Genomic DNA, 24689 nt, shown 5'->3' with positions numbered 1-24689 from the left:
CCAAAACTGATGGACTTTATATCTTCCCATTGAATTAATAAAAAATGGTAACTTTATAGTATGTAGATATTTTTACATTTCCTAAAACTTGTGAGCTTTATTTCAAGTTATTTTTACATGCAAGTATGAAAATACATTTGACAATACAGCGAAATATGCAATTATGGTATGGAATTCTATTGCGATACAATGGGACTCTTTTTGTCTATATCTGCTATATTTGCATTGTTCTGTGGAGCAGCTCCATTTCCAGGACTAGCTGGAATAGCGCCTGACCTCTCAATGCTCCATGGGTTCGAGCCTGAAATTGGGGAATCAGCATGACCAAATCCGGAGTGGTTGTCGTGCTCTACGGCATTGGTTCCATCGTATTGTGTATTTTCCAAGCGTGTTATTAGCCTCTCATCCTCTTCGCCGAATTCACCTCCCATTAACGTTGGTTCACCTACAACCATCACATCTTGTGAAGACAGGGAAAAACTGGGCCCTGAAGGCGACCTCTTTTGATTTGTTACGGGTGGTGTGTTTGTGTTGTTGCCACCACCGGAATTTGAACCTTTCCTTTTGCGTCTTTTGTTGGGCGGGCGTTGAGGATCTTTTTTACCAGGAGGGGCTACCATACGTTGCCATTTCTGGAACAGCGTCGTTTTTAAACAATCCCGTGGACTTAGTGCGTATGCCTTATGACGCGACATAAGTTCCTGCATAGGCTCAAGTATAACACATAATCGAAGATAGTTCAATGTTGAGTTTGTTATTCCAGCTCTAGTAATATTCTTTGTTATTTGATCTAGAAGCATTGGATCTGGAGGAAGTGATGTGCCTATTACAGATCTAGGAATAAGCTCTCGGTGCCCTTTAATGGTCATATGCCAAGATTTAATTCGCATATAGTCATCATACATGAATTCCAAAATCAGTCTTGCATCCGCACAAACTTTCGTAAAAAACGGTTTGCCATGTTGGGTTATTACTGTGCACTGATCACAATCCAAAGTTATAGATGTATTATGAAACGATTCCTTAGCGTGCTTTAATTGAAAGTATAAATCAGACACTCCACCTTCATATATACTCCGGAAAAAACGTGGAATCAACGTGCGACCAATAGTATAACGCTTTGGCCCATCTTCCAAACAAAAAAGTATGGTTAACCTAGCATCATCCTCGAAAAACTCCGTTGTAAACGAGTCCCACCAACAATTGTCACTTTCATCATTTCGTTGTTGTAGACGTTTGTTCAATTCGAAGACTCTGTGCTCCGTATGACTGAAGTATGAATTATGCCTTCTAAAGCCTTGATCAATTCTTTCCATTTGCTGAGGACCTCCCATCATAGGATGGTTTCCGCCATGACCAAACGGGGAAGCTGGCGGCATCGGATTAAATTGACCTCCAACACCAAAAACAGTTGGCGACGAAAAATGCCCTCCTTGTCCGCTATTGAACGGCGTGCCTGAACTTGCTGGTCGACTGAAGGGTCCCAAGCCTGATGAAGGAGATCCAAATGGTCCTCCAACAGGTCCGTTAAAATTGCCCGAAGTCGATGATTGCGGGTAACTGCCCGGCAAATTTTGTGAGCCAACTGGGCCAGGTGTTGATGAGCCCGAAGGCGCAGGAGAAGAGGTATATTGAGGCGTATTTGATCCCGGCTGATTAGTGTTTTGAAATACCATTCCCTGATTTCCAGCAGGAGATGATTGGCCAGCTTGTGGATATGGATTGCCACTAGAATTGTATGGTAGTCCGCCCTGGGGAAACCCGCTTTGATTGCTACCATCTGGATTAAGAGCCGACGGATTTGAAGAGGGTAACATGCTTGTGTTTTCAGATACTCCCTTCCAGCTACTGTCGTCAATATTTGATTGAGAAGTCATCGTATTTCCAGCATTCAAACCTCTACGATTCATTCCTACCGTAATATGCTTAACAACATACGTTAGAACCTAAAATACAAAAATATTATTTAAACTTGTTTTGAACAATTTAATTAGTTATATTTTAATAAATACATGCCTTTAAAAAAGGCACAGAATAATGCAATTTTTTAGTAATTCCAAACTTATGTATCTACCAATCGTGGAAAGTGTGACCATAGTCCATAAAAAGAAAAACACTCAAGATAAAAATGAAGATTGTTGAATATTCTCTATATTATAATATGTATAATAATATATAATATTCCATATTAAACATGAAAATAATTATATTTCCATTACATTTCTGTGCATATTATATTATCTATAAGTTAAGCTTACGGCCACGTTGGTATAGATTAAATTACTTAAGATAACTTGTAATTCTAATTACTTTTATGCTGTATATAAGTATATACCCTTTTTGATATTTTATTATTTACATTATATTTATTGCAATGTATAAGCGATTTTAATTTAATTATATAACTCACATACATGAAATTAAAAACAATATATTAGAACTGAACAACATATGCTTCAGTTTTTAACATATTAAAAATACCGCAATTACTTTACAGTTTATTGGTGATACCAGAAAATCAATATTAAACAGCTGCGAATTCAAGGATAGCTGGTGACTTCATCAAAAATCAACACGACGTTTTCAGAACGGCTTACGACCCATGCTCTACTACAAAAATAGTATTTTTAAAATAATCTATATTATCGATATGGAATTTTTTCACATTTTGTATATATATATATTGCATTTATATTGCATTGGCAAATTTTTTGTTTAACCAACAGAGATATTGTTCATTTAAATCAAGGGAAGAAACGTTCAAACATAATTTAAGGAAATAAATGATGTATTTGTATAGCAGCTAAAATAAGAGATTTATGTATAATGACTCTTCGTGCATCCCTAGTTCGCGCGTACGAATATTCTAAAAGTGAATACATTTCAATGTTCCATTCCACTTGTCCCTGAGAACTCCATAGCGCTTGGACGTTGTTCACATTGTTATAACTTTAAACGTCTTTAATTTCACATAGTTTTAATCATAATTACCTGCTGTACATTGTTTTTTGGCAATTAGTACAGCTTAATACTGACTCAATTTGTAAGTAGTTTGCGTAGAAAATTTAAGATAAATTTATGAAGTAATAATAATATGCTAACCAGTTGTACTTTTATAGGAAAGGATAACATTAGCGTTTATGTTCATGTGATAGGTAACGTAGTCCGCTATATGCATACTATATATACACAAACGTATGCATATTAATTACAGATGTATGTACATATGCATGTATGAATATTTATGCATGTGATTGGTTTTGTATACATATCAGGGAACTTTAATAAGACATGCGTGAATACTCATATTATGCATATTGTCTGTAGAATACATTTATTGATATGTTTATTTATAATCAATTTCGAAATTTTAGCACGGATGTCGACAGAAAGCCTAAATCACTTGAGCGACGTTGAGTTGCATAGAAAACTTTTACAACATGGTTTTCCAAGCACACCGGTAACTGAAACCACGCGGCCGATTTTAATAAGAAAACTAAAGAAACATGTGAAGAATGAGAAGTTGAAAAAGAGAAAATCATCAAACTATGTTGTTTACTCAAACGACATGCACAATAGAAATACCTCTTCTGCGTGGGATCAACCATCTTTCCCTATGAAACAAAGCGTTTATGGAAATGTTTTGGAAAACAATAACGGATTAAGAAATTACAATAAAAATTTGGACAACTCGGAAGAACTTGGTCCTACCATATTAACAACTCGCATGTACGCTCCACCACCAGTTGTGGCGTCTGATTATGACAGCGATGGAGATCCAATAAATAGCGCCAGCAAATATCGTAATATCTGTCCAATACCCTGCCCCATAGATACCTCAAATTCATACGCAAAACCAAATTCAATTACCAGCTCTTCTGATGGGGGCGTTGTAAACAGACTGCTTAGTTTTCGGGATACTACGATTCAAAGGAAATTTAACCCAAGAGGACCCTATACTGTACATGTTTCCAAGAACCACACAAGAACCGACAGCGTCACAGCAAGGCGTCTTGGAATGTCGGACTTAAGGGACTTTTTTAAGAAACCGGAGCTCAATCAGTACACAATACCTCAGGTTCTTATAGCTGCATTGCTTATCTTTCTGGCAATAATTATAGTACTATATATTTCAAAAAAATCGGATCAAAACCTACTTGATCAAACGGTTGTTAAATACAAATTATGTGGCCCAAACGACGTGGACGTCCCATTGGTATCAGATCAAATAATGTGCATCGGAAGTGATATGTTAAAAAGTGCTTTGCAAATAACCGAAGCCCTATTTAAATTTTTAAACGAACGTGCACGACAACATCACTGCTTGAATGGAAATCTCAGTCCCGTTATTGAAATGAGCGAATTTATAATGCAGTTAAGTGGAGAAAGCCGCACACATATACCAAGCCTGCAAAGCAAACTAATTGCTGCGAAATATCTGATAACCCAGAATCCACAGTGGATGATAAAAATAATTAAACCATCTGATACCACAGTGGAACAAATTCCCAGTTCATTAAGTTATTTATCGTTCGAAATGATGCAACCAAATTTACCCCTTAGGTGCATTATTTCTAAAAAACTAGCTCGTTTCTTTACAATTATTGGCTCAATAATCGTTATATTGGGAAGTTGCCTGGCTATTTACTATGCTGTATCCACTTACCGAAAGATCAAAAAAGAACGATTATTCGCAGCCGAAAAACTATCCAGGGAAATAATAAGTGAATTGATTTACTCGAGTTCACAATCTGAGAACTCTGAAGTAACCATAAATCAACTGCAAGAAAAGCTTTTGCCACAGGGCAAGCGTTCTAAATATCTTCATACTTGGAATAGAGCAGTTAAAATTATAGAGGAAACTGAGAACCATGTTTTGTTCGGAATGGTTATACGTAATGGGGAGAAACTTCGAACGATGGCGTGGAATGGAAATGTGGATAACAGGGAGATAGGCGTGACTAAGAAGTGGCATAGTCCTGCATTTGATAATACAAACAAGATTACCAAGCCGCCTACGTCTTGTTTAAAAATTAGGCACATGATCGAACCTGCGGAGGTCGACAATCCAAACCTGAAGCAGCAAATCGTGGATGCAATCTTTGAAAAGGTCGGCTCACGTTGCAAAATATGCGATATCCAGTTAGACACACAATCTTGTTGCGTGTATCTCCGTTGCGGCAGTGAGGCAGATGCTGGAATAGTCCATAGCGAGATCAATGGATGGTGGTTCGACAAGCGTCTAATATCAATTAAATTTTTGCGCCTTGAACGCTATCTCAGCCGTTTCCCAAAATCGAACACCGAACCAACATACTTCCCTCCAAGCGATATTGCTACCCATAATCGTTCATAAAATAAAATTTAATTTTGTCAATGTTGGTCAGCTACTTAAGAAATTAAAAAGTAAACTTCGATGTGATTGTGTCAAATTTTTATACGGATAACCAAATTTCAGAAAAAATTCTTATTTTCAGTAAGACCTATATATGTATGTCGGCGCAAGTAGTTGGGGGGGTTCACTAAACGAATTAGATAACTAACCAGATCTGCGAGAATTTTAAGAATATATGATAGTGCCTGCTCAGAATATAAGTATATTTTTGATGATGTGTCTGTAAATATAGATTTTAATAGTTTTGGTTGATGAATGAGCATTTTTTAAATTTTTATTAATAAATATTCATTTTATAGCCATAAACATATACACAATATTCATGTAACACACTTAGGCATTTTGATATTTTCTAATTAGCATCGCCCATACATCAGGATAACGAGTCTGCAAAAATGCGGTTAATTTTTGTGCATTTTGAGCTTGCTGGGGCGAACAATTCCGGCATTTTCTAGTTATAACTTCTGGAAGTGCAGCTGAAAATAAGAAATGGTTTGAAAAGGGACACAATATAATTAACAATTGAATCACAATAAATTTATAATAGGGAGATGAGATGGCCAGTGACATCATGGTTAGAAATATAAGAAGCTTTTTACGTTTGGATAAATGACATTATTTCGAATGATAAGCCGTTGAATCGTAGTACATACATAGAACTTAAGCATCAAGAAAATAAATATATTTTTTGTAAAGTACTCATATAAGGGTTGATATAAATTTGCATTAAAAGCCCCTGCCGAATTGGCGAGTCAAATGTCGTTTCTCCTGCGGACTTACACCTTGAGCCTCTAAGATAACTCACCATTGGAACCACGTAGTCCTCTGGACTTATTTTCACTCGTATACCCTTTTACCCTCTGGGTGCAGGATAAAACACGCATGTTTATACTCTGTACATGAAATGTACAAGAGTATATTAGGTTTGCGGGAGCTGAAAAATGTAACAGGCAGAAGGAGGCGTGGCAGACCCCACAAAGTATATATATTCTTGATCAGCATGACGAGACGAGTCGATCTAGCCCTGTCTGTCTGTCTGTCCGTCTGTCCGTCCGTATGAACACCTGGATCTCAGAGACTATAAGAGATAGAGACACCAAATTTTGCACGAAGATGCGTTATGTGTGTATTCTATACGAGTTTGTTTTATTTTTTTGATTTTCCCCCCCACTTCCCCCCTATGGGGGTTTTCCCGATTTTCCATTCGTATAATCGCCTATATCTCGGAGACTATAAGACCTAGGAACACCAAATTTTAGTCCCAGATGCCTTATGTGAATACGCAGAAAATGTATATTTTGGAATTCCCCTCCCTCCCCCCTCTACCCCGCAAATCGTAACTCCCGTAATTCTTGGAATTTCGAACTAAAATTTTGGAAATACCCCCAGTTAGTTATTATATGTCCGTATGCCAAATTTCATTATGATAGACCGATTTAACAAGAAGTTATAGCCATAAATATATTTGCTGATGCAGCGCTGCTGCAGCGCTGCTCAAGCGCTGCCCGCGGCTGTTGTTGATGTTGCTGTTTGGTTGACTGCGAAAATGCTTACACAGACACGAATTAATGCGCATAGGCATACATACACTCACACAGACGCAATTGCTATGTAAATGTGCAATTATACACCCTTTACGTGAGTTCGAATACCGAGAGAGGTAAAATCGATCAAATTTTTTTTTTTATTTTCTTAATTTTTTTTATTTTCTATAATTATTGTAAACATATGTACAGAGTATTTCAAAGTCGGGACACCCGACTTTAGCTTTTTTACTTGTTTTAATTTTCTTTTAGAGGCTTTTTTATATACATATTCAAATAAGACAATAATAAAAATCAAGGTCTCATTACCTTTCAATTGGCGTCCTAGTTGATCACATGGACTCTTCTCTAGAATGCACATTATCTGGCGACTGACAATGACCTGATTGTTCAAAAGTTTGTTTATGTTTTTTTCATCGGCGTGAACATTTGACGAAAGTAAAAGTTGAACTAATATAATACAGGATAATAAAATTTGTATTCGAGTAATTGAAAACATTACTATGTTCTAGTTTTTCACAAATTCTAAATTTTTATTATATCCCTAAACAAATTTGAATTTATCAGCACAATGGGGAAGTGTATAATAGAAACAGATTTATGTTATGTGTATTCTACGGATATGGAGCATGCGCCGTTAATTGAAGTTACAGGGTGTACGTAATCTTTAGCACTGACAGAAATTTCTTGAGGTTCAAGAAAAATCTAATACATACCTATTTGCTAAAGAAATATTTGCGAATATCATACGTCTCATGGAAATATGTTTGTAGGATCCTTTGTATAGTTGCAAATATTTTTACCTTGGGTCTTTATATTTCGTTTATCGACAGTTAAAATGTGAAATAAAAAACTTAAGCTCGTTTGTAAAATAAAATATCTTTTGCTGGTTAGTTTTCGAACGTGAATTTCGAATCTGTAAATCAGGACATGCTAATTTAAATAGATCTTTAAGCTATTTAATTGTGTCGATAAAAAAAACTTTGAAAAGTATTCTCAGAAGCAATTATTTTTTCAATTTATTATATATACGTAAGCCTACCTTTAGTATCTACTGAGGACATTGCAAAAATAAAAATAAATGTTTAAAACTTGGTAACAAAACGGTAAGAATTGACATTTAAAATAGTCGTAAAATGTTGTCAGATTATTTAGTGAAAATAGGGCTAACAGAAAAACATCAAAACACACAAATTGTTTACATTTATAAATGCGGAGTCGATTTAGATCAATGAAAATATTTTAATTTTGTTTTATTAGTTTTTTTTAAATATTTATATTAAACTATTCATACTTATATATGATACATACTTAATTATGTATGTTTACTAATTTATATTGATATAAAATTATTTACTGTGGCTTTCAACGTATACAGTGGCATTATCTACACCTAAAAACTGATGTATGCTCAACGTTGACAACATCTTCATTTGCCCCTGATATAGAACATCAGCAATTATTTTTTCTGCATAAATAGCTTGCGTAGGTTCCATTCCCCGCAATTTGTGCGCAATTATTTTACCAAAATTTGTGAAATGATCGTCGAGGTGGTTGTCTGCACTTTTTAATGCCAATGAAAACAGACGTTCAAAATCAATACTAGATATATCTGCTTTAAAGAATTTTCCGGTCGGTACTTCGTTATTTTCTGATGCATGAGATGATACCGAAGACGACCGTTTTCGAGGGGTCTTCTTGTATTTCTGATGATCACTAATCCGTTTATCCACGTCTACGTCTATTATTTGCAAGCCGGAATTATTTTTGTCTTTAAATGAACTCGTAAAGGAAGGGTCCTGCATTGATTTTCTTCGACCCGAGTTATTCGAATTATTCGTTGGCAATATAATTTCTACTTCCTTTACGGTGGGTCCGGATGCGTGGTTATGGTTAGTAGAGTTAACTGATTGAATGCTAATTAGAGGTTCACCGTCTGCCTCCTCAAATATATTGGCACAAAATTCAGTTGCACTTGTACTAGGCGATAATTTGGTGTTTTCGTTTTGTTTAGCTTGTTTTGGCAAGTTCTCAGGATCCGAGAGTTCATCACAATTTTCGGCCTGTACTAGCGTTGTTGTGTTTTCTGTAAAGCTTGTCTGTGGAGGTGGATTGTCTTCTCGTTTTGACTTCTTTTCTAGTATTTCTTCGTCTTTTAAGAACATAAGCGATTCAAAATATCTCCGTTTTGGACAATACGGCTCGTATTTTTCTCCTTTCTTTTTAACTTCATTATATTTTCTTAGCTGATGTCGGAATGCACATCGCAAGTTATTTATTTTCTGTTTAGTTCTTTCCACATTATACACCTCACCATGTTTTGTAGCAACGTCAATTAGTTTTAGATATGCTTCCTGGCGCCTATTTCTGTACGTAAGAAAAAACAAAGGTGTTCAATAGATCTTTCAGAATATCCAGAAAGTCATATAAATTGATATATTTACCTATTTCTAAAATCTGCGGAGTCCGCCTTCCACAGACATGGATTGCATTTGTATTCCTCAATGAAGTCGTCAATAAAATCCATGCTATTACGCGTGTTGTTCAAAATAAAATCAGGAATAACATTAAACTATATGTATGCCAATTTAAAATCGAAGTTTTTATTGGAACTAAATGGAATAGAACGAATTTATAATTTGTCATTTTATTCTTTAAACTTCTTATCGATCCTAGAGGTGACAGATTATTTTTCTAACAACACAAAAAATTATCGCTTTTGAGGAAATTGTAACCTAATTTTGTTCGTTGTTAACATTATTTATTTCGAATATAAAATGTTTTTAAAAATATCGACATAGGCAGAAGACGCAGAACCAACAGTTGCAGAAATACCCACCTTATTTTTATTACTACTTCAGTTACTTGTGCTAAAAACATTGTCTTCAATATATTGGGATTTTTGAGGCATCACAATTTGAAAAATGTTTAAAACATTCAGGCCTAATCTGTTCAATTAGCAAGCTGGCTCACTTTATCATCGTCGTTACGGAGTAGAAGTCTGCTTAATTATCTTTGGACATAAATATATATTTAAAAATTTATTGCATATACATTTCATATGAGTTTTGCATAGTATTATCAGGTTAAAATTAGTTGTGTGCTTCTGGTACTTTAGTCTTTCACAATAATAAACGAAAACGGCTAATATTATACTTTGTTATAGCTTTTGTGTTTTTAATATGATACCGGTGCTCAATTGCCGGTACCTTCCGTTCTATACCTGTACCTTTCAAAAAAATAGTCGGCAAACTAGTTCAGTGGTATTTAGTTTTTAGAATTCTAATATTGACTACGGCTTTGATAAAATACTGGGCGTGTTCGGGGTGTAACAAAATTTAATCGATACGTGATATATGTATATCGTTTAAATTAAGGCTATCGAATATAGCAAGTGTATAAATACAGTCATTATTTATGTTCATAATATTAATAGTAATATTAAAGTATATTTGATTTAAATTCATCCACATAGCGTAAACAAATCATTAAAAAGCGGAAATGAGTGGAGCGCACCGAGAAGCCATTCAGAAGCAAATCCATCAAGACTGGGCCAACAGAGAGTACATTGAAGTAATTACAGCAAGTATAAAACGGATCACGGATTTTCTTAATTCTTTCGATATGTCCTGTCGCTCGCGCCTAGCGGTGCTTAATGAAAAGTTAACAACATTGGAACGCCGTATAGACTATTTGGAAGCTTGCGTCACTCAAGGAGAAACATTAACTTAAACTGTACTTTCAAATTGAAGTTTCGTATAAAATAAAAAAAATGAATGTATACTATTACAGATTCCATATAAACAAGAATGCTTTTCATCATGCTCGAGCAGAATACACAAGTGTCTACAGAGATTTAACTAAACAATATTTGTTTTACGGGAAGCAAATTCTTTAGCTCAAATTCTTAGCTTAAAGGTAGCTTTAACATGTTTCTATGTACCAACCTATATCACTGACTTCGCACATAGTTATTATGCTGTATTTAAAATGGAAATGTATCTATGCTACGGTGGTTGACTTCTTTTCATTCATCACTACCTTAAGCATACGAGTACAAATAAAGGACTTATGGAAAAATAGACATAGTGCTACAGACGAGCAACCCGGAGAATGAAATATGTATATTGCAGAAGCGAAATTAAGAAAAAATATTTTTCTCTAATAACTTCTTAGAAATAAATGAAAAGAGAATTATATAAAAAATACCTATGCAAAAGTAAAATAAACTAGTGTTGTCCGGATATTAGGAGAGTTTACATGTCCAGTTTGATCTCGTCATGCTGAGGATATATGTATATGTATGGGCATTTCCAATCTCATGTGACGTGACATTTGCACAACAAAATATTAAATAAATAAAAAAAGTCATAAATGTCTTTCAATACAAAATTTCTAATCAAAAATGCAGTTTCAGCTACTTGTATCGGGAAGTTTTCTCTGTTAGATACAAATTGAATCTGGTGTATACCCGGTATATTTGGCAACACCTTCACCTTTTCAGTTAGAAGAGTAGAAAACTTTAACATTTGTTCAGTACACAGTTCAGCCAAAGTATCAACAATAACATCAGTCAATTATAATGAAACTAACGGGCAATACAAGTAGTTACCAAAAGTTGAGTTAAAGATTATGGAAGTTATGGAAAATCGCTAATAGGGGAGCTGCATCAGAAAAAAACATACTTTCTGAGATGCTTGCGGTCATATAGATGGACATGGCTATATCGACTCGGCTTGTTATACTAATAGAGAGTATATTATGTATATACTTTGTGGGGGCATTACGTATGTAAGTAAGTACGTTCGCACAAAACTGGGTATACGCTTTTACCCTATGAATAGAATATATACAAATGTAGCCACGTTTCGTGGCCGTGGTTGCGCAAATAATGGGTTTTATATTTTTGACAACCAAATAGTTACAATTTTTTAATGGTAATTTCTGAAGGCATTGTGCTATATGTAAATACCTAGGTCCTGATATAGTACATATAAATATAGTATATACATGCAAATAGTATTGCGCCTGCGTAGAAAGTCTTTCCTATGCATTCCATTACATGGCTGGGTTTGTTTTTACTTTTGCCAAAACAATTATTTTAACATTAATAATGTGTTTAAATATTTGAATTGAGATTTCCTGGAAAAGATGCATAAACTAGTGCTGTGATACAACAAATATTTAACATCCTGAATTAATGAAAAGTAAGTATCGATTATTCAGTTGACCGACATTCGAACCAACAATTTGCAAATTCCCAGGGAGCAAGCTATTAACGCTATCCAAGCCATCAGAAAAGACGTTAGAAAAATGTTAAAAAATATAAAAATGTTATATACAAAATATAATTACAGAAAAAATCAAAAACCAATATTTAACGTGTGTTAAGTATGGCTTGTGTAGTGAGTGGTTTGCCTGAAGTGGCTTAGTGGGCCAATAAAAATGAGTAGGAGATTATGAACTTAATTAAAAGAGGTTAAAAAGGCCATAAATATGCATTAAAGAAGGTAAAACACTAATATTTATATGTAAGAGCTATAGAAGAAGGTTGAAACTGTGAACTTACATTTACTAAGTCCACATTTTATAATCGTTTCAGACACAAAAATGTCTTACAAGTCATGCGTCGAGCTTAACGAAATACGTAAGCTGGATAAAATTGTCCGTCAGTGTGAACTTTATATATCCAGTCAAAATATGGCACCAGTGCTGAGTGAAAGCTGTATGAAAAAATCTTACTTGAAGGACACTAAAAACAATTGCATCGGAAAATCCAGTAAATTTGTGGAGAGAGAACTTTTTTCTTTGATGTGCAAAATAAATAAAAGTGACAAAAAACTAATTTTCGTTTCCGATATATTAATAAACGTCGGCATGTTTGATGATAAAAATGATAATTTAACATTTCCAGAAAATGTTGCCGGCCATAATCATCTAATTTATCATAAAATAAAAAGATCTGGTGATCAGAATATGCTCCGATACAATAAGAGTAAACCAATTTTAAGTACTACTGACAATAAATGTTGCAGTAATTGCTTGCATTATCCATTAATTTCGGGGAAAACGCGTCGATACGAACAAAGTGAATCGAAATCTCCGAAAAATAAACCACAAGCCAACGGAGGAAAATTAAATAGATGTGTACAGTGCGATAAGAAGAAATTATATTTCAAATATCAAACCTATGATACGGATCCCATAAAAAACAAGTCCAAACTCTTTTTTTCACATGACTTGTTGCATAAAAATAATAATGATAAGTTGAAAAATTTTAATAATTATAAAAAGTTTGATAGCAACAACTATGAGAGCATGTATACTAGTTTAAAACCTAATTCTAAAGACAAAATGTTACAAAACACACTCAATGATCAGTATGAGGATGTTTTGGATAAAGAGGCGCTTCTTGGTTCGAAAAATGATATTAAAATACAAGATCCAGTGGACACGGTAAGCTAAAAACACTTTTATCTATACTTAGAATTAAATACTTAAGGTAAAAGTAAAGTTTATTTATATAAAGTTTATTATATTCATTGTTCAATTGTTAGAAAATAAATTATTACCTACCCATCTCGACTATTAAGTTATGTTTAAAAATAAAAAATTATTTGTTCCTTGCGTTGAGATGCATAACATTTATAAATAATTTTGGTTAATTTATTGAACAATTTTTACAAGTATTTTTACAATATTTAGAGAATAAGAAATAAATGTCCTGCTTTGTTAAGCCAAAACATCAAAAATTACATATTTATTATGTACTTTATATGGACTTACTTCCAGGTTCTTTCTTTAAGAGGAAATATTCTCCATGATCAAAAGCTTCAAGACAATACGTATCACAGTTGGACTATTTTACACCACTCTCCATTCAAGGCAGTATGGGACTGGATTATATTAATATTGGTGATGTACACCGCCATTTTTACGCCATATGTTGCAGCATTTCTTCTGGGGGAACAGGATTACCAACGAAGAAATAACAAGTATATAAATTCGGATCCGATAGTCATAATTGATTTAATTGGTAAGATAACTACAATATTGTATTCCAAACTCAATATACAATTTGAAAGATAGCAGTGAAAACAAACATAATTAATCTTAAATAGTCATTATGGAACGTTCTTTAGTGAGTTGTAATCTATTTTTTTATTTTCTTATTTCACTGCTCAGAACTATATTGCCTTAAATTAATCAAATTTTCTGTAATACTGTAATACTAATAAGTTGGCATGTAACCATCGCATTTGATGGTTTCCATATTTTATTTTAAATAAATCTTGAATTAATTAAACCGCTAATTGGTTCATATGTACTTTATATATTAATCATTAAACATATTTTGTTTCCAGTGGACGTAACGTTTGTTGTTGATATAATTATAAATTTCCGAACAACCTTTGTAAATGCACAAGACGAAGTGGTTTCACATCCTGGTCGGATAGCTGTGCATTATCTTAGTGGATGGTTTTTAATTGATTTAGTGGCTGCAGTTCCTTTCGACTTGCTTCTCGTTGGAAGTGACACGGATGAGGTAAGCTTTTATTTCATATTATTTAATTTTTATTTCGTTTTTTGATTAGTTCCGATATGCAACGATTGTATTTTTGGAAGCGCAACAATTTTTTATATTTTTAATACCTATTAACCAACCTAATTTTTTTATTACTTGAGCCATCTATATGCCACGTTTATGTTAACAAATGCGAAAAATCATTTTTATTTTTACTAACAATCAAGCTTCAGATAACACGATGCTTTTTAGATTGTTATTAACGTAAAAAAAGAACACGAATGTGGAGCATTTTGAGGTGAAAAATCTTTAAATGAATGAGTAAAATATGCCAAAAACAAGAGTGGCATATTAGGAATTTATGAGCTTATTATACAGCTTATACGTTTTTTATTTTTTTAAATAATTGCATACCCCTTACAATTAAACAAAATATACTTTTTATGAAAATTTTATCTAAACACTTCCTTTTTTTTATATATATATTTCATATTAAAAAATTTATAAGGAGAAATACTTTTTTACGAAAACTTAAATTCAACACTCCCTCTGAAAATTGCGCACATCAGCTTTACACACCGCTATCACCTGCAGTCGCACATTTATTTTGTATGGTTTGTAAACATTAAATTCAATTCAGTTTCGGTACTGTTATCTAAAATAAAAAGTCTTAACCGCTTTTGAACGGGAACACCATGGTGGAGTATTTGTTAAGTTCGTCCGTTAGTTATAGTGTACCCCTAATGCAAATAGAAGAAGAGAAGTTTGTGAATAAGTGTAGCTTCATTGCGTTTACAAAAAGCTCTTGATTTCTTGGCCACTTGGCGAACCGATATTTGCTTATTGTAATGAAAACATCTACTTTTTATTTAAATAAAGGCACAACAAAATAATAAACACACCAAAGTTAAATTTAAAGCTGGGCGCCGTATTATAAAATTGGATTTTATAGATGGGTAAGAGAACAGTTTTCCCCAGAGGTAATCCTAATGCAAACGTTTAATAGGCAAACTCCAAATGTGTAATGTACATATAAAGGGTATTACTTATTTGAAAATCGGAAATGAAACTATTGTATTGGCCTATTATTGTACATAGTTACTCTAATCCGTGTTCTAGTTCTTTTTTGATTTAGTATTTGACTTAACTTTTTTTATAAGCTTCTGAGGTTTATAATAGTAGATTCATTTTCTTATCGGGCCTACTTTCAGAATTGTCATTATTTTTAGTATAAAACAGGGCATCAAAATAATAATGGGACATGAGATCTATATTAGTACATACAATTATTTGATAATTTTAACCTATTTATTCATTTCACCCTGCTTATACAAACACACATACACTACATATTTTATCGAATTATGGTTGAAAACTTTAAAATATTACATGATAGCAAAACTTGTTAATACCTATAGTTATGATCGTTAAAAAATATAATAAATATTTGAAACGGGGCTGGGGTAACTTTTTTCAACGAATAAAATCAATACACAAAAACAATTATAAGAAATATAAATCCTATTTTTAAATTTTCATAATGGGCTCAAATAATTTCAAACTGTCAGAAGCATTTTTGGACCAAGGAAATAAATGTATACCCTGAATAAACCAGGCAATTAACTAATACAAGCAGTATGGCAGACGCCTTAGTCGGCAGAAGGGAATGAAGATACTATGTAGTATACATATGTAAAATAGTTGTAAGAATGGAGTAGTTTTTTGGAACCATGACGCAATAAATTTTGCAATTTACTTTTCGACGGCCAAATTTTGGTAATTAATAGTAAAATTACAGTAAAAGTTATGCATAACATCAACACATAAATAATTAATATGTATAACTCCAGTTTTCAAATGAATGTATGTATACACATCAAGCAAAATCATCAAAATGGGACAGACCTCGTTTGTTAATAAATACATCCATTGAAATAATGCCATGCTTTTTTGAATTCTCTGATATCAGGTACAGCTACTATATAGTCAAGCACTGTCGGTTTATAGGCTTTCACTAGTTTTTAATTTAAGAATATATATCCTGTTCTATATTTATTTTAAATAAATGTATCTAATATTTTACAGCTTGGCTTGGATAATGACGAGGTATTAAAAGTCAGAACATTTTGTCTTATTATGCAAAATAATTGAATGTATACATGCTTAAAATGAATACTAATCTCCGAATCGTATATCTTTTTTTGTTGCGTATAAAAATACCTTATGTTGAAATTTCAAATTTATCCCCACACATATATATATATTTCTTGTAAATAATCCACATTTTCTGTTACATTTCATACATATTTCGGGGAGTCATACGTAAAATAGGACTAAATAGTTTTTATTGATGCTTCTCAAGATTTCTCCGATGTATTCAAAATGAGGACAATATATAAGAACCGTATTTAATAAAGACAATATACATATAGTTTTTTAATTTTCAGTTTACATTCCTGGGAAATCTCAAACAAACATATAATATTTAATCCGGGATTTAGCGTAAGCTAGAAAGCATACATTACAAGTATAGTCCTACCCTCAAACAAATTCACAAAACCACAGCTTTGTTACATAAAACAACAATTTAATTCTTTTTACCTTCATTGAAGCAATCTCATTGTATTTTTGATCTAAGGTTTTGCGTAAATAAAGTTGTTGCCTGGTTGATTTAGGGTACAAAATTTACAGCCCCAATATTTATTTGAAGATACATCTTTTGTGTACATTATTTTTAATCTATTAAAAATATAAAACGAAAATTAACAAACTGTCCGGCGGATTCGCTGCCAATTTGTTTGTGAAAAAATAGAATATCATGGAAAATTCTCTATTTAATATTTATTGAAAATAATATAACTTAAATATTGCCATTATAAATACATTTTACATTATACATTACACAGATTCTGTAAAATAATCTCTTCTTGAGCACAAGTTTTTAAATGTTTATGAGTACAATGTAGTCTTAAGAAAATCTCTAAATTAACATGAATTATGTAACATTGGAAAAGTTAAACCCATCCAGCTTTGGTTATTTGAAATTAACCAAATAAAAAAATCACGATGATCCAGGAGTGGTTAGTAATTTAATGAATCATGAATTTTTACATTAAAACTACACTTTCGTATACACTTTTCTCAACCTTAAATTATCGCAAAACATACGCCCCGGCCTCTGATTTTTTTCACGCAGCGTTGTGATCACCATCATCTGCCGGATGCTATCCAATCCTCATCAAAACCAGATTTACAATCACATTTAAACTCTAACGGTCTCATACCAACTACAAACGATTGCCAAACGGAATATTTTTGTGCAGATGGTGAAAGATTACGAGGCTACAAGGCAAAAAGAATGAAATGAAATGTCTTTTAGACAGGATTCGCAAAATGCAAGCCTCATTTTTTAATAAGATTGTGTAATGTAGAAAGAGGATACTGGAGTACGATAAGGACACCACCCATGGTACTTGGTATCATAAAGAGAAAATGAATAGCCAAATTGGCTGGTCTTCTTGAAAGAAATTAAACTTTTCTAAGGCAGCTTTATAAAAAGATCTTCCCAGATTACAAATATTAATAATAAATAAATAAGGTAATTCCTATTTACTTAGACACTGAAATCAAATAAAGTTACCTTACATTTGTTTATATACATTTTTCAAATCGTGTTCAATTGGGTACACATAGGATCTGAAAACATGGATATGGGAAATAGTGGACTGAAAATAAGTATGAACTTGAACCAGTCGCATTGATTTGTATAGGATTTACCTAAAATAGAGAAATTTTATATGTCCAATCTAAATGTTTCGTAATCAATGCGAAGTATTTTACTAGTTAATTAGTATCTATTAAGGTAACAAATACTTATTTGAAACAATGGAAAATTTATGTAGTTAGCCTGTCTCCTATACCTTTCAATTTGAAATAGGCAGTTTACGTTGTAAAAAAAATTGTAGATGCAGGAATATCGAAGATAGGGCTCGATGCAATATGGCATTATATTCAGCATTACTGGACCATCGTAGAAACTGTATTGTATAAATAGCTTTGAGCTGAGTAGAAAAAGTCGTTTGGCTTGTACAAATATACAAAATCATATACATATAAGAAATATTATTGTCAAATTTAATTCAGATCAGACCGCGTTATAATATAAGTTCGAATACTATCATATTTATTAAAGTAAATATGTGAACGACTGGCTGCATTGATTTGATTTTTGAAAATAATTTAATATGCTGTACAAAAAGATTTGTCACAATTAAAAATATTAAACATTTTTAGTAGTAGTTTAACTCAATTAATTGGGTTATAATAGTGATTATCGGTTAGAAAATGAGATTTGGTAAATATTGGAAAGATCGTTATATAAAACCCGTATCTAGTAAAGAAATTATGACTTTTGATGCCCTCAACTGTAAAACATTTTTTTGTGTTAGTATATTACCTTTTGGCTGAAAACACATTGTGTCCAGCAATTCTCAATAACAAAACTAATTAACAAAACAACCCTCATAATACTAACATAACACTAATAATACTATCATTCATGAACATGTGAAACTAATGGCAGTCTTCTGCATTTTCTTTTAAAAAACATTTGTAAAGATAGGATAGATAGTATTTTTAGATTGATTGACTTAAGACCTTTAATAAATCATGCACCTTTTATTTCCATATTTTTTTAGACAACAACTTTAATCGGTCTCTTGAAAACAGCAAGACTTTTAAGACTAGTCCGAGTGGCCCGAAAAATTGACCGATATTCTGAATATGGAGCAGCAGTACTTATTTTGTTAATGGCTACATTTGTACTAATCGCACATTGGCTCGCTTGTATATGGTAAGTAAATACTACTACTTAAAAAAAATGTTGTACTCGTTGAAGCTGCTATCCATATTGATATTTATTTATTATATATTTCCTCTTTTCTATCAATTAGAATTTTTAACTATTAACATTATTTAGCATTATTGGAAATATTTTTACCATACTACATTTATATTATGATAGATTACGTTTCAACAATTTTAGATTAATATATCAGTTTTTAAATGTATAAATAAATAATTTCAATTCTACTTATTATTTTGAAAATTATTACGATCTTTTATATCAACTGTTACAATTGTTTATTATTAGCTTGTGTAAAAAACATACAAATATTCAAAGTGAAGTTTTATTCATTCTCAATCTTTTAAATTATTTATTTATGTATTTGTTGCAGGTATGCCATTGGAAATGCCGAGAGGGGAATGGTATCCAAAAATATTGGATGGTTGCATTCCCTTGCGTACGATATTCAAGAACCATACTTTGAAAACAAAACTGGTGGACCGTCTATTAAGGTAAGCGACGCCTTACTTTTACATGACATTATAGCCGATCAGTGCTTAACTTGGAAAGATATTAAATGACGCATAAATTACATTTTACATTGTGTTTTTGTAACATACATTTTTACGTTAAGATCTTCAGCCCCATTCACTCTATCATATAAAGAAATTAGTTTACACATATGATAGAATATAGCAAGATTCCAGATATATTTTAATAAACAAAAACTCTTTTAGGATTAATTCTAAGTTACAATGATGTAAATAAATAAAGTCGTTTGCTTATACGCGTATTTTTCAGTCACGATACATCACAGCTCTATATTTTACATTTACTTCACTAACCTCTGTGGGATTTGGAAATGTGGCACCAAATACTGATGCAGAAAAAATATTTACAATATGTGTTATGCTTGTTGGATGTACGTAAGCGTTTTAAAAACTTACTTTTTATTTTATCTCTATAAAAAGATATAAGTTATATTCTGTTACTTAATTTGAAAATGGATCTATATTTATAGCGAACTTTGTGTTAACTCATTATTTATATTGAAAGATCTAAGTAGCCCACTTCAAAGTGGTATTCCTGCAAGTGATTTAGTTTTGTGGTGCATTGTTATTGTATTAAACAGCTGTGCAGAATGGTCACTCAGCCCCTATAAAATACGGCCACACAGTTCTTCATCAACACGAATGCTGATTTAAATATTATAATTGGAACATTTTTTGCAAAAAATATTTTAACCAGCTCCTCGATCAAATCTAGGCGCCATCTTTTTTTTTTAATGGTCAATTGACTTATATTTGATATAGATATTTTAAACCTAAACCACTTGCAAGAGTACTACTAAAATTAACTACTCACTACTTTTTATACTTATTTAATTGAGCTTTTATCGAAAGACTCTCACACATATATACATATATATTTTGTTTTATAGCTCTAATGTATGCCAGTATTTTTGGAAATGTTTCGGCTATAATACAAAGGCTTTATTCTGGAACTGCAAGATATCACACTCAAATGCTTCGTGTTCGTGAGTTTATTCGGTTTCACCAGGTAAGATGTTTGTTTAATACAAAAGCGTATAATAGGAAAGTCTAAAACCCAAATGTGTGAATTATTTTTATTGTTGTAGATTCCGAATCCTCTTAGGCAAAAATTAGAAGACTATTTTCAGCATGCGTGGACTTATACAAATGGAATTGATATGAATTCATTGTTAAAGGGATTTCCTGAAGGTCTTCAAGCAGATATATGTTTGCACTTAAACAGAAAGCTGTTAACGACTTGTTCGGCCTTTGCTGGAGCTAGTCCTGGGTGCTTAAGGTATACTTATAAATGCGATTATGATGTATTTTTGTTTTTGATAATTGTACAATGTACTTGATTATTGTATAAAATAAAATATCATCTTGTTATTTGCCTACTTTATTGATCAAATTGTATTTTAGGGCATTTTCACTTAAATTTAAAACCACTCACGCACCACCCGGAGATATTTTAGTGCACAAGGGTGATGTGCTGACATCCTTGTTCTTTATTGCTCGAGGATCAATTGAAATTCAAAGGGATAATACCGTTATTGTTATATTAGGTGAGTACAACCTATAATGCAAATTTAATACCTTACACATAATGCCTTAATTTTATAGGTAAAAATGATATTTTTGGCGAGAATCCTTTCATTCATTCCACTCTTGGCAAGTCCAATGGTATCGTACGGGCGTTGACTTATTGTGATATACACAAAATACACAGAGATGATTTAATGGATGTTCTTGATTTATATCCGGAATTTTTTGACTGTTTCATGAATAACTTGGTACTGACATACAATATGAGAGACGTAAGTAAATTTAATAATGAGAGGAGTTTTAAAGAAACTTGGACCCAGGAATAAGAGACATTTTCTTTGTTTGCAGGAAAAGCAAAGCGGGGTGGATATTAAGCACCGATATTTACGGGCAAGGTCGACAGAAAGGGAAAGAAGTACAAGTGATTTACCATCAATAAGAATGTGAGTGCCTTCATACGTATAAATACATAATTTAATTTTTCAACAAAAAGCACTAAATGTAAAATATTTGCATTGCCTTTGTTGCATTCAAAATTGTTTTATTTAAAGATTCCAGAGATCGACGCGGGTCGTGCCTCAAAACCGAGCTGCAACATAGGCCTCAAAATCAAGAGAACCATACGCATGATAGGCCTAGCTGGCCAATTTTTTAATCTACTATTTAATTAACGACATTTTAAGTCGCAGAACTGTAAAAAATTAAGTGAACAGTCCTTTCCGCTATAGTGTTCCACCAACTAAAAAAACTCCATTTTTAAAGTATTATGAAATTTTAATAAATGTTAGTGAAAATAATTTTGCTTGTTACGTTCCATCTTACACATTGGAAATTGTCAAACATTTTTCCCCAACTATGCTATTTTAGTGAGCTCGGTAAAAAATAAGAGAATCTATTCTATCTGGAAACACATACTAAATAAATGGCACTCGTCTTTGGTGCTTCCCTCAGATAATGAATTTAAGCCTAAACTTTTACACTTTCACAACTTTTTCCCAATTGCTTGCTTTTAATTAATGAAACTCTTATTATATTTCAGCGTCGGGCTTCGCTACAAAACCCAAAATATTAATGCTGCTGTACACAAAGTGAAAAACAATGCCAGAGATGTTAATATTTTTATTGAAAATGAGATATCAAACTATCAGCTAGATTTATTTGAAAACAATAAATAATCACAGTGAAACAGTTTTTGTAGTTACTTTTTGAGCGTTTATGTTTCCAACAAAAATAAAAATACGATAACATTTTCATTCCGGAAAGCGTTTTTTTTTTAAATTTCTAATTGCAGGTTTAGGTATGCTTAGTTCAAATAAAGTGCTTCAAATTGTAGAATATAGATACATACATAATATACTGAATCGTCATTACACAACTTATTTTTTTTTACCAAATGATGCAATTGGATCATTCTTTTTAATGTGAATCCTAACACTAAACCAAGCAGATATCACAAAGTCCATTTTCTCTTAAGCAGAGTGAAGAAGCTCGACATGAAATCAAGGGCATGGAATCTAAACAGTTCAATATAAGTTCGACGATGGTTTGCATCGTTTTGTATTTAAATTAGTTTATTTATTTATTATTTACAGATGTACATCTCAACACTAATTCAATTTGCAGTGCAAGTTATTAGGATTTATTTTTTTTAGATTTCAACATTAATAATGGATCATTCTTATAGCGAGCAAATATTTCACTCTTAAACACATCAAATTTCTTTCGATTAGCGTTGTTTTGTTGCTCACGCCAAGAAGGTCTGGCTTGCTTCCTTTGAAGACCCCAGTGGCAAGTAAAAACGGGCGATAAAACGAAAAACTGATATCCAGCCACGTACATTTCGTATACCTGAAGTAAATAATGAAAAGAACATTAAGTCTTAAAATCAAATTTTCTTAAGCAGATTCGATAAAGAAGATGGTATATTTACCTGTGAGTTTCTAGTAAATCCATAGCCCGTAAATCGTTCATCATGGGCCGGCACGTTATCTAGCGCTATATAAAATGGCTCATACAAAAATTCAAAATTTGTTACAGTGTGGCTTATGCTGACAGTCGTCTCGTTAGGATTTGCATTCGATAGCCACCTAAAAAATAAACGTTTAAGAACATTAATAGTAACAAGGGCTTCAAAAATATCCTATTAAAAGGCCTCAACAATTAAATGCTCTCTAAGCGGTTGAATATTTCAGAATCAAATGTTTTATTATTATAAGATGTTTTTTTATATGTTGTACAAGATTGTTTTAGTAGACGCTTAATCGTCGATATTAAATTGTGCTTTATTAGGAGATTAGGAGATTTATTACAACCTAAATATTTTATTCCCGAAAGCATTTTTTGCATAGGTTAATAATTTTATATGATGGAACAATTAAAATGAAGTTGAAATAAACGGTATTATATACTCACTTGGAAAAGTTTGTCGCATACTGATTGTAAATAAAGACCTTTTCATGAAAGGGTCTTGCGAGCCCTTTCTTGTATAATCGGATCAGGTATTCCTTGGAACTTGGAAACTGTGCTCGCACATCTATTTCAAATGTAGGTATTACGTATGCACAACTACCCGTACAACGCACATTACTTAAAAAATAATTAAGTTGTGGCACTATATTTCTGCTGGGTATTATATCAATATCGGTCAGAAAAACATATTTTGATTGACAGCCCTTGCGCGCTACATTTCGCATGTGGTTTTGGGGGTACGGATTTTTTAATCGCCATTGCAAAGTTTTCGTTGTCCTAATTTTCAGGAGCGACCTGAGTGTCTTTTCAGGATATAGACAATCGAAATGGCCATTTACAATAAACGAAAACGACGATACCCTTGGTAGGTCTTCGTAATTTCGTGGAATCATAATATGAAAACTCGCATTTGCTCTAATATTCGGAAAGCAAAGACGCAAATAAGTGATGTAGTATTGTAAAACAATATACTCTTCATTACCAGCGCTAAACAGCGCCACCGAGATAGGTCCGTTCCAGTTCGTGGCAACTTGTGATAAGGAATACAAACGCTCCACAGAGCTCTGTGTGGCGAGGCAAATAAGACTGGACTCCGATGTCTCTGCATATTGCTCACCAACTGCCGCAAAATCCTTCACTTTATATAAAAGTTGATTATCCCAGCGACCGTAACCAATATTAATATCGTCAAAAGCTAAATTTACAGTTTTGTTTACTATAAATAGGCTTTTTATGTCCAGTTGAGGCTGTTGTTTCTGGGCCTCATCTAACTGCTAGGGCAAGTAAGCCGTAGGAGCTGGAATCTTGCTTTTATGTTTAGTGTGGGATGTCG

General features: G+C 32.7%; 7 protein-coding genes across 10 annotated transcripts; 3 read left to right on the top strand and 4 right to left on the bottom strand.

The window, feature by feature from the left end:
• Positions 1 to 52: 52 nt before the first annotated feature.
• On the bottom strand, positions 53 to 1937 carry LOC115626822 (LIM domain-binding protein 2). Its single transcript, XM_030522306.1, has one exon. The coding sequence runs from the start codon at positions 1908 to 1910 to the stop codon at positions 177 to 179; it is 1734 nt and encodes a 577-aa protein (XP_030378166.1). The 5' UTR covers positions 1911 to 1937; the 3' UTR covers positions 53 to 176.
• A 984-nt stretch (positions 1938 to 2921) lies between these two features.
• LOC115628574 (inner nuclear membrane protein Man1) lies at positions 2922 to 5417 on the top strand. Of its 3 annotated transcripts, XM_030524746.1 has the most exons (3): positions 2922 to 3043; positions 3120 to 3155; positions 3375 to 5417. In XM_030524746.1, the coding sequence occupies exon 3, from the start codon at positions 3380 to 3382 to the stop codon at positions 5354 to 5356; it is 1977 nt and encodes a 658-aa protein (XP_030380606.1). In that variant the 5' UTR covers positions 2922 to 3043; positions 3120 to 3155; positions 3375 to 3379; the 3' UTR covers positions 5357 to 5417. The 3 variants fall into 3 exon arrangements, with proteins under 3 accessions (XP_030380606.1, XP_030380625.1, XP_030380616.1); XM_030524765.1 differs by lacking the exon at positions 3120 to 3155 and having other exon boundaries at positions 2937 to 3043; XM_030524756.1 differs by lacking the exon at positions 2922 to 3043 and having other exon boundaries at positions 3106 to 3155.
• A 220-nt stretch (positions 5418 to 5637) lies between these two features.
• On the bottom strand, positions 5638 to 7438 carry LOC115631198 (ejaculatory bulb-specific protein 3). Its single transcript, XM_030527931.1, has 2 exons — positions 7249 to 7438; positions 5638 to 5871 (listed from the first exon to the last, which is right to left on the bottom strand). Exons 1-2 carry the CDS (start codon positions 7436 to 7438, stop codon positions 5729 to 5731), a joined length of 333 nt encoding a protein of 110 aa, XP_030383791.1. The 3' UTR covers positions 5638 to 5728.
• A 723-nt stretch (positions 7439 to 8161) lies between these two features.
• LOC115633887 lies at positions 8162 to 9510 on the bottom strand. 2 transcript variants are annotated; one of them, XM_030531391.1, is made up of 3 exons: positions 9384 to 9416; positions 9254 to 9306; positions 8162 to 9185 (listed from the first exon to the last, which is right to left on the bottom strand). In XM_030531391.1, the coding sequence occupies exons 2-3, from the start codon at positions 9254 to 9256 to the stop codon at positions 8289 to 8291; spliced, it is 900 nt and encodes a 299-aa protein (XP_030387251.1). In that variant the 5' UTR covers positions 9257 to 9306; positions 9384 to 9416; the 3' UTR covers positions 8162 to 8288. The 2 variants fall into 2 exon arrangements, with proteins under 2 accessions (XP_030387251.1, XP_030387250.1); XM_030531390.1 differs by having other exon boundaries at positions 8162 to 9306; positions 9384 to 9510.
• Positions 9511 to 10345: 835 nt separating this feature from the next.
• Positions 10346 to 10735, top strand: LOC115634039 (probable protein BRICK1-B). Its single transcript, XM_030531583.1, has one exon. The coding sequence runs from the start codon at positions 10441 to 10443 to the stop codon at positions 10669 to 10671; it is 231 nt and encodes a 76-aa protein (XP_030387443.1). The 5' UTR covers positions 10346 to 10440; the 3' UTR covers positions 10672 to 10735.
• A 2558-nt stretch (positions 10736 to 13293) lies between these two features.
• Positions 13294 to 22563, top strand: LOC115633691 (potassium voltage-gated channel subfamily H member 6). Its single transcript, XM_030531147.1, has 13 exons — positions 13294 to 13395; positions 13732 to 13975; positions 14304 to 14485; positions 16550 to 16570; positions 19162 to 19316; positions 19702 to 19822; positions 20112 to 20232; positions 20752 to 20870; positions 20950 to 21140; positions 21266 to 21408; positions 21467 to 21660; positions 21737 to 21831; positions 22428 to 22563. The coding sequence occupies exons 1-13, from the start codon at positions 13294 to 13296 to the stop codon at positions 22561 to 22563; spliced, it is 1824 nt and encodes a 607-aa protein (XP_030387007.1).
• A 354-nt stretch (positions 22564 to 22917) lies between these two features.
• Positions 22918 to 24397, bottom strand: LOC115633956 (beta-1,4-glucuronyltransferase 1). Its single transcript, XM_030531474.1, has 4 exons — positions 24339 to 24397; positions 23801 to 24271; positions 23319 to 23475; positions 22918 to 23236 (listed from the first exon to the last, which is right to left on the bottom strand). Exons 2-4 carry the CDS (start codon positions 24247 to 24249, stop codon positions 23021 to 23023), a joined length of 822 nt encoding a protein of 273 aa, XP_030387334.1. The 5' UTR covers positions 24250 to 24271; positions 24339 to 24397; the 3' UTR covers positions 22918 to 23020.
• Between the last annotated feature and the right edge of the window lie 292 nt (positions 24398 to 24689).

The sequence above is a fragment of the Scaptodrosophila lebanonensis genome, unplaced genomic scaffold (assembly GCF_003285725.1).
Source record: "Scaptodrosophila lebanonensis strain 11010-0011.00,11010-0021.00 unplaced genomic scaffold, SlebRS2 tig00000001-arrow-pilon, whole genome shotgun sequence".
In the NCBI taxonomy this organism is placed as follows: domain Eukaryota; kingdom Metazoa; phylum Arthropoda; class Insecta; order Diptera; family Drosophilidae; genus Scaptodrosophila; species Scaptodrosophila lebanonensis.
This window is presented reverse-complemented; position numbering and strand designations above follow the sequence as displayed.

Coding starts and splice junctions, on each gene's coding strand:
- LOC115633956 (XM_030531474.1), bottom strand. CDS start 24,249: ATGATTCCACGAAATTACGAAGACCTACCAAGGGTATCGTCGTTTTCG. Junction 23,476..23,800: donor TATGCGACAAACTTTTCCAA/GTGAGTATATAA, acceptor TTTATTTTTTAG/GTGGCTATCGAATGCAAATC. Junction 23,237..23,318: donor GATTTACTAGAAACTCACAG/GTAAATATACCA, acceptor TATTTACTTCAG/GTATACGAAATGTACGTGGC.
- LOC115628574 (XM_030524746.1), top strand. CDS start 3,380: ATGTCGACAGAAAGCCTAAATCACTTGAGCGACGTTGAGTTGCATAGA.
- LOC115633691 (XM_030531147.1), top strand. CDS start 13,294: ATGTTACAAAACACACTCAATGATCAGTATGAGGATGTTTTGGATAAA. Junction 19,823..20,111: donor CTGGTGGACCGTCTATTAAG/GTAAGCGACGCC, acceptor CGTATTTTTCAG/TCACGATACATCACAGCTCT. Junction 20,233..20,751: donor ATGTGTTATGCTTGTTGGAT/GTACGTAAGCGT, acceptor TTTGTTTTATAG/CTCTAATGTATGCCAGTATT.
- LOC115634039 (XM_030531583.1), top strand. CDS start 10,441: ATGAGTGGAGCGCACCGAGAAGCCATTCAGAAGCAAATCCATCAAGAC.
- LOC115631198 (XM_030527931.1), bottom strand. CDS start 7,438: ATGTTTTCAATTACTCGAATACAAATTTTATTATCCTGTATTATATTA. Junction 5,872..7,248: donor ACTAGGACGCCAATTGAAAG/GTAATGAGACCT, acceptor TCTTATTTTCAG/CTGCACTTCCAGAAGTTATA.
- LOC115633887 (XM_030531390.1), bottom strand. CDS start 9,466: ATGGATTTTATTGACGACTTCATTGAGGAATACAAATGCAATCCATGT. Junction 9,307..9,383: donor TCCGCAGATTTTAGAAATAG/GTAAATATATCA, acceptor TCTTACGTACAG/AAATAGGCGCCAGGAAGCAT.
- LOC115626822 (XM_030522306.1), bottom strand. CDS start 1,910: ATGAATCGTAGAGGTTTGAATGCTGGAAATACGATGACTTCTCAATCA.